At 39.4% G+C, this 8181-nt stretch overlaps 1 protein-coding gene across 1 annotated transcript in view; it reads left to right on the forward strand.

Annotated features, from left to right (window-relative positions):
• Nucleotides 1-8181, forward strand: part of Nek4 (NIMA-related kinase 4) — a 32385-nt gene that overhangs the window by 1102 nt on the left and 23102 nt on the right. The window contains exons 2-5 of the mRNA XM_013030723.1: nucleotides 2592-2858; nucleotides 3711-3908; nucleotides 4068-4175; nucleotides 6843-6997. Of these exons, the coding sequence (XP_012886177.1) occupies nucleotides 2592-2858; nucleotides 3711-3908; nucleotides 4068-4175; nucleotides 6843-6997 (728 nt within the window). The remainder of the gene's footprint in view (nucleotides 1-2591; nucleotides 2859-3710; nucleotides 3909-4067; nucleotides 4176-6842; nucleotides 6998-8181) is intronic.

The raw sequence follows: 8181 nt of genomic DNA on the forward strand, positions 1-8181 counted from the left end.
CCACCACCTCCTCCTCCTCCTCCCCCCCCCTTCCTTCTTTCCTTCCTCTTGGCCTTCTCCTTTGCTTCTTTTTAATTCTTGTTAGTTTAGTTTATTATGCTTTAAATAGCAAAATAAAAGACAAATACCAAAACCTCATGTTCCTAATAAATGAAATTCTAAAACATTTTTGTCAGTACATCATATGGAATTTCCTCCTCATATTTTTATGTTTGAAGTAGACATTACTTAAATAATTACATGTTTCTCTTTCTTATATTCATACCTATCTTGGCAATTTTACATAGGTTTAAACCCTATAATTATTATGTAATAAATATAAAAGGATAAAAATGTCAATGAAATTTGGGCAAATATATTACTATTCATTATAATTCACCTACCTAGTTGTTGGTTTACTTCATGCCATTATTACATAGATTTTTATAGTGCTGAGTTTGATATTAATAATAGAGCATCAGTGTTTGATGGTATAACTACTGTGTAAATTTTAATGATTTTTTTTCTTTTTTTTTTCTGCCAGTTCTGGGGCTTGAACTCAGGACCTCAGTACTGTTGCTGAGCTTCTTTTGCTCAAGGTTACCTATTCTATCACTTGAGCACCACTTCCAGCCTTTTCTGATTATGTGGTATTGAGGAATCGAACCCAGGGCTTCATGAATGCTCGGCAAGCACTCTACCCACTAAGCCTCATTTCCAGACCCCTTAATAATTTCTTGAAGGAAGGGCCCCAAATATCCTTTACTGCAGGCTGCTAGGCTCACCTAAAAGTTAGTTCATTATCCCCTTGCCAAACCATCTTCTACCTCACAGCCATGCAGTTGCTCAAGCTGGACAACTCTGATTGTATTCATCTGTCACTATCCCAATAGGCATCTTCTCCATCTCCACTAGTACCACCTCAGTCCAAAAGCATGGCCACTGGGTCTCAGGTAGTCCTTGTCATCTGCCCATCACTTTCACTACATCCTCAGTGGTCTTACTAAAACTTAAATCTGATGTTGTCATTCCTCCTTTGCTTAAAGTACTATATCCCATCATCCAAAGGATAATGTAGTTTATTTATAGGGTGACCATATAATGTTTTGTTCAAATTGGGGTAATTTTGAAACCCAAAGGAAGCACTATTAGTAGTTACACCAAGAGCCAGGCAATGATGATTCATACCTGTTAATCCTAGCTACTTAAGTGGCTGGGATACATTGAGGATAGTGGTTCCAAGCCAGCCCTGGGAGAAAAGTGTGAGATTCTTATCTCCAATTAACCAGCAAAAAGCGGAAAACCCTATCTCAAAAAAAATAACCTTATGGCTCAAGCCTGTAATCCTAACTACTCAGAAGGCTGAGATCTGAGGATCGTGGTTCAAAGCCAGCCTGGGAAAAGTGTGAGACACTTATCTCCAAACCACCAGAAAACTGAAGTGGTGCTGTGGCTCAAGTGATAGGGCACTATACTTGAGCTGAAGAGCTGAGGGACAGCACCCATGCCCAGAGTTCAAGCCCCACTACTGACAAATAAATAATAACAGTATGTGCTTAGTGCAATATGTCTGCCTACCCAAGACAAGGAAGTGTTAAATAGTTAAGGGCTCTGTACTCAGAATGTTTTCCTGGTACAATTGTGTTGTCTTTTTTATTGTTGTTCCAATACTGGGACTTGAACTGGGGCCTCTCACTCTGACTTGGTGTCTTTGTTCAAGGCCAGCATTCTAGTACCTCTAGTTCTGGCCTTGTGCTTTTGCTTGGCTTTTCACTTGGCTGAGGTTGCCAGCTCCACTTTGGTTTTTTTTTTTTTGTTTTTACTGGTTAATCAGAGAAAAGAGTCTTTCTGATTTGTCTGCTCCAACTGGCTCAACCCTTAGATCTCTACCTTCTGCGTAGGTTGGACTGTAGGCAAAATCCACTGATGCCCAGATTGGATTCACTTTTTTTGTTTGTTTGTTTTGGTCATGAGTCCTGAATTCTGGGCCTGGGCACTGTCCCTCAGCTCTTCAGCTCAAGGCTAGCGCTCTACCACTTGAGTAACAGTGCCACTTCTGGCTTTTTCTGCTTATGTGATGCTGAGGAATTGAACCCAGGGCCTCATGCATGCAAGGCAAGCACCCTACCACTGGGCCACCTTCCCAGGCCCTTCACTTTTTAGCTATTGATAAAATTGTATATTTGGTTGTTTTGTCTTTTCCTTGAGGAAGGATCTCAATATGTTACCCAGGCTAACTTTACTTCTCTGGGCCCACTTTTGCTTTGGCCTCTAGCTGCAGGCATTTGGTTCAATGAAATTCTAAAATAAAGACTTCTTGACCCCACAGGATTGTAAGCCCAACTTTTATTTTTTTAAAAAAGTATAATTAGCTGGGTTGGACATGTAAGTGGTAGAGTTCCTGTCTAATATGTACATTTGATTTGATCCCCCAGCATTGCAAAAACAAACAAGTATCATTAGAACAATTTTATACTTCTCAAAAAAAAGGAGTCGATTTTCTGAAAGGCTCTAGAAGGTTCATTTTGAGGACTTTCATGAGAGCACTTAGATACTTTGGAACTTACATGTTTACTTGTACATTATAAAAAAGTATGTGTTTTCTTCATTAGTATGTCATCAAAAAACTGAACCTCCGAAATGCCTCTAGCCGAGAGCGGCGAGCTGCTGAACAGGAGGCTCAGCTCTTGTCTCAGCTGAAGCACCCCAACATTGTCACCTACAAAGAGTCATGGGAAGGAGGAGACGGTCTTCTCTACATTGTCATGGGCTTCTGCGAAGGAGGTGATCTGTACCGGAAGCTCAAGGAGCAGAAAGGACAGCTTCTGCCCGAGAGTCGGGTGGTAGAGTGGTTCGTACAGATCGCCATGGCTTTACAGGTACCACCTATACTCAGCATCCCGCTTGTTCCAAGGTGGCAAGAGGTTACCAGGTGTATTTTAGAATTTTTTTTCCACAAAATACTTAGTGAAAAAGAATTTTTGGAAAGCCCACTTATAAGCTGAAGTCAGTCCCTCTTAATGTAACTTTACAGTGTTTCTAAGTGAAACCTTGATTTAAGTAGATAGGTTTCATCTATAACTGGAGGGAATCCTCTTCTTTACTCTGAGTTGAAAAAGAGCGAAGGGTGGCCATGCTTAGTATTTGCTGGCCAACGGTGTCATGCTGAAAGGTAGCTGGGCTGATTCATATTGTTGTACTTGGGGCTTTGGGCTTCCAGCCTGCTGTGATTAGAGGCTGCAAATGTAAAGCAAGTTTGTGTTTTAATATGCACATACTGTTTTTTTGCTTGGGATTTTTTTTCCCACACTGTGTTTAAACTGTCACTGGAACTAGAAAGACTTATCCAGAATTAATTGATCTTGTTTATATTTTCAGAGACTCTCTTTAAATAAAAATGATTCTTGTTATTCTTGAAGATGTTACTACATTCAGGATTTCATCAGTGAGAGTTTGTTAGTATATATTTTTAATTAGATCTAGATGTAGTTGTTAAGTTACCAGGAAACAATTTTGCAAAGTTCTAGACCAGTTGATGCCTAGAACTTAATTTTTATCACTTTGGAAGTGGTAAATGAGACCTCTTATTTAAATATTACAGAATAGTAATATTTTAGTAGGTAGTACCTATGGATGTTTAACTCACAGAATAACTGAAGATACAGAAGAAGCCGGAATAAATAAATAAACCAGTATGTTTATATGTAATGAAATTTCATTTTTCTTCCCAGTATTTACATGAGAAACATATCCTTCATCGAGACCTGAAAACTCAAAATGTCTTCCTGACAAGAACAAACATCATCAAAGTGGGTGACCTAGGAATTGCACGAGTGTTAGAAAATAATAGCGACATGGCCAGCACCCTCATTGGCACTCCCTATTACATGAGCCCTGAATTGTTTTCAAACAAACCCTACAATTATAAGGTAAGATTGGGCTGTGAAAGCTGGTTCACCCTATGTCTGAGAACTTGCTCAGAACTTCAGAACCCATCTGATGAGTTCAGTCAGAATTATCTATGAATCAGAAAAATGTAATTAAGGTGTTTTAACATTTAACCATTTACTGATTTTTTTCTTTTGTAGTCTGATGTTTGGGCTTTGGGATGCTGTGTCTATGAAATGGCCACTCTGAAGCATGCTTTCAATGCGAAAGACATGAATTCTTTAGTTTACCGGATTATTGAAGGAAAGGTAAACAGATAATCTAGAACTAATTGAGCAAGATTTATATAGCTACTGATAAGATCATTGATTTTTTTTTCCTTTTTTTCTTACATATGCTGGACAAATACTCTACCACTGAAATGTAGCCCCTTCCTTCTTTGATTGTTTTATTACTTATTAAGTAGTCATTGATACTGTATTAATAGTTAAGAAAGATGGGTCCCTTCTAGGGGCAAGGTTGAAGTTGAGGAGAAGGGATTGATCATTTCTTAATGCTAATTTGTAAAGGTGGTATAGTAGCTCCAAAGAGCCAGCTTTTTGAAACCAGTAGCTGGGAGATGTACAGATTCTTTGAGAGGCTATTAGTATCTTTTGGGAAGTTGGTAAGTGAATATCCTACTTACAATCAGTGTTTCCTTGTTTGTCCTTTTGATAATCATCACAATTGTTAACACTGCAGAAAGCATTGTATATTGCCATATGTAATTTCCATGAGGTTATGTCATATCAGTCATCCATGGATTGCTGGCTAACTTTGGACTCTTATTCATCCTACCTCAGCCTCCCAAGTGCTGGGTTTATAGACAGGTACCACCACATCCAATTGTGTACTATTAAGTTCTAAAGTCTTAAGTCACTTACTGATTTTAATATTATCCCATGACCCCTTTAATTTTTTTAGTTTGAAAAATAGTTTAAAATATACACAAAAAAGTTAAATTTGCCAATTCCTGTACTTAAAGAATCAAATAAGAATGTGTGACCTGGCTAGATTAGGAAGATTGTGGTTTGAGGTAGGTCTAGTCTGTGTGTGTGTGTGTGTGTGTGTGTGTGTGTGTATTTCCTTTCTGTATAATAATAATAATAATAATAACAACAACAAATTTAAAAAGAGTTTACTCCAGGTGCTGGTGGCGCATACCTGTAATCCTGGCTACTCAAGAGGCTGTTTTGAAGCCAGCCCAGTCATGAAACTCCATGATACTCTTATCTCCAATTAACTACTCAAAAACTGGAAGTGGAGTGTTTGCTCAAGTGGTAGAGCAATAACCTTGCACAAAAAAGCTCAGAGACAGAGCTCAGGCCCTGAGTTCAAGCCCTAGGGTCAGCACAGAAAACATTTTTTTTTTTAAATTAAAAAATTCACAAAACTCTCCCATGCCCATCTCAACCAATAAAAAATGTTGGCATGGAGATACATACTTGCTGTATTGCAGCTACACAAGAAGGGTAAACAGGAAGATTTTGGTGTCTCTCCCAGCCTAGTAAAAGAGGGAGATCATGGCTAGGTGCTGGTGACATACTCCTGTAAACCTAGCTACTTAGAAGGTTGGGATTGAGGATTGAGATTGGAAGCCTGGGGCAGAAAGGGTTGGGAATATGGCTCAAGTTTTAGAGCCCAAACTTCAGTAACATCAAATAAAAAGAATTGAGTGAAACCTCTTACTTTTAATTTCCATACTTGCCTTTAAACAGAAATAACTGTATATATCCACATATACCTGATTCTAAAAAAAATAAACTGAAATTGAGTCAGGCTTTACATAGTATTATAAAACTTACTTTGTCTTTTTGGCTGTGCTAGAATTTGAATTCAGGGTCTTGTGATTGCTAGGCTGATGCTTTACCACACTTCCAGCTCTGGTTTTTGCCTTTTGTTTGTTTTTTTTGTGTGTGTGTGCTGGTCCTAGTGCTTGAACTTGGGGCCTGGGTGCTGTTCCTGAGCTTTTCTGCTAAAGGCTAGCACTCAACTACTTGAGCTACACTTAGGGCTTTTTGGTGGTTAATTGGAGATAAAAGTCCCATGAATTTTCCTGCCTGGGTTGGCTTCGAACCCTGATTCTCAGATTTCAGCCTCCTGAGTGATTACAGTCATGAGCCACTGGCACCTGGGTTTGCTGGTTATTTTTAGGCTAGGATCTTGTTTCTTGTCTTGGCTCATGCCTGGACTTTGATCCACTTACTTTAAGCTTACTATAGTTGCTGGTATCAGAGGTGTTTGCCACATTGTCCAGCTTCCTTTTGTGGAAATGAAGTCTCATGGGAGTTTCTGCCCAGGCTGTCATGGAAATGCAGGTAATATCAGCCTTTCACATAGCATATATTATGCTATGTTGTTGTGCCACTGCACCCTGCTGTGGGTTGACAAAGAGTCTTTTTTGCCTAAGCTGACTACAAACCATGATCTTCTCAAACTCGGCCTCCCAGGTAGCTAGGTTTACAGTTGAGCCACTGACACCTGGCACGCAGCTTGTATTTTTTTTTAATGTATGAGGGATATATTTCCTGGTTAGTACTTGTCTTTTTTTTCAAAGGAGCTATCTAGTATTTTATAAGAATATACCATAATTTATTTCACAACTATGGATATATTTAAGTTGTTTTTACTTGTTGACTATTGGAAGAACAACACTGCATTAAACATCTCAGTATATGCATCTTTACTGCGATGTATGCTCTTAATTTTCTGAAGGAGAGATTTCTAAAATGGGGCTGCTGGATTGAAGGCAATAGTTTTACTATCTTAAACCTGCTGTTACAAACTGGTACCAATATACTTACTATAGACGAATACGCTAGTTACTGCCTACTTCTGTGGATAAATAAGTAATTTAAATAAATACTGGTACCTTCTACTTTTACTTTGCTTTATGAGATCATTAGTCCTAATTGTAGCATTGCTTTTCTTTGTAGCTGCCACCAATACCAAGAATTTATAGCCCAGAGCTGGCAGAACTCATCAGAACAATGCTGAGCAGACGGCCTGAAGAAAGACCCTCTGTGAGAAGCATCCTGAGGCAACCTTACATAAAACACCAAATATCCTTATTTTTGGAGGCCACAAAGGCGTAAGATACTTCTCTTGTAAATAACAGGGCTAAAGAGATGGCATAAGGGCTGGAAAGGTGGCTCAGTGGTAGAGCGCTTGCCTTGCATGCTTGAGGCCCTGGGTTCGATTCCTCAGCACCACATAAGCAAAAAGAAAAAAGCTGGAAGTGGTGCTGTGACTCAAGTGGTAGAGTGCTAGCCTTGAGCTGAAGAGCTGAGGGACAGCACCCAGGCCCAGAGTTCAGGCCCCACAACTGGACCCCCCCCCAAAAAAAAAAGATGGCATAAAAGATGTTAGCTTCTGTAATTTTCATATGCAAGAATTTATAGTGAGTTGTTTGTTTTTTTTTAAGGCAGGTACTGGAGCTTAAACTCGGGGCTTGATCATTCAGCTTTTTCCATTGAAAGATCCTTAGCAATTTCCACTTAAAGCTTGTGTTTACCACTCAAGCCACAGCTCTATTACTAACTTTTTGCTAGTTAATTGGCGATATGAGTCTCTGGCTCCCAACCTCAATCCTCAACCTTCTGAATGTGAGCCACCAGCCCCTGTCCCTGAGTTTTCTTTAAACAGGAAGTAAAAAAGCATGATTAGAATATGGGAGAAAGCAAAATTCTACCCTGAGGGTTTTTTGTTTAACCCTGAGAAGTTAAGGGGCATAAGATAAATTAACAGGAGAAAAACATACAAAATTTGTTTAACAAGTCTTGTTGTGGGTTTTTTTTTTTTTTTGCCAGTTGTGGGGCTTGAATTCTGGGCCTGGGTGCTGTCCCTCAGCTCTTCAGCTCAAGGCTAACGCCCTACCACTTGAGCCACAGTGCCACTTGCGGCCTTTTTCTGCTTATGTGGTGCTGAGGAATCGAACCCAGAGCCTCATGCATGCAAGGCAAGCACTCTACCACTGAGCCACCTTCTCAGCCCTGTTTAACAAGTCTTATGTGACACAGTAGCTCTCATGAGGACCCAAAGAAGTGGCAAAACCTAAATGCATCTTTACTAATCTGAGCAGAGGGAAAGTAACTATGAACTAGATGGAGAGGCCAAAGGAAGATTAGACGTTTTAATAAGGTCTGTTTATACAGAGCTTTCTTCTACTTCTTAATGATAAGAATGTTACTTTCCTTCTGGTTTGTGAGTTTTAGCTTTAGCTTTCAGGAATCAGGAGGAGAGGGTTAGATTACCCTTTTTATACCTTCCCTCCCT

This window comes from Dipodomys ordii, unplaced genomic scaffold, assembly GCF_000151885.1.
Source record: "Dipodomys ordii isolate 6190 unplaced genomic scaffold, Dord_2.0 Scaffold132, whole genome shotgun sequence".
Classification (NCBI taxonomy): Eukaryota; Metazoa; Chordata; class Mammalia; order Rodentia; family Heteromyidae; genus Dipodomys; species Dipodomys ordii.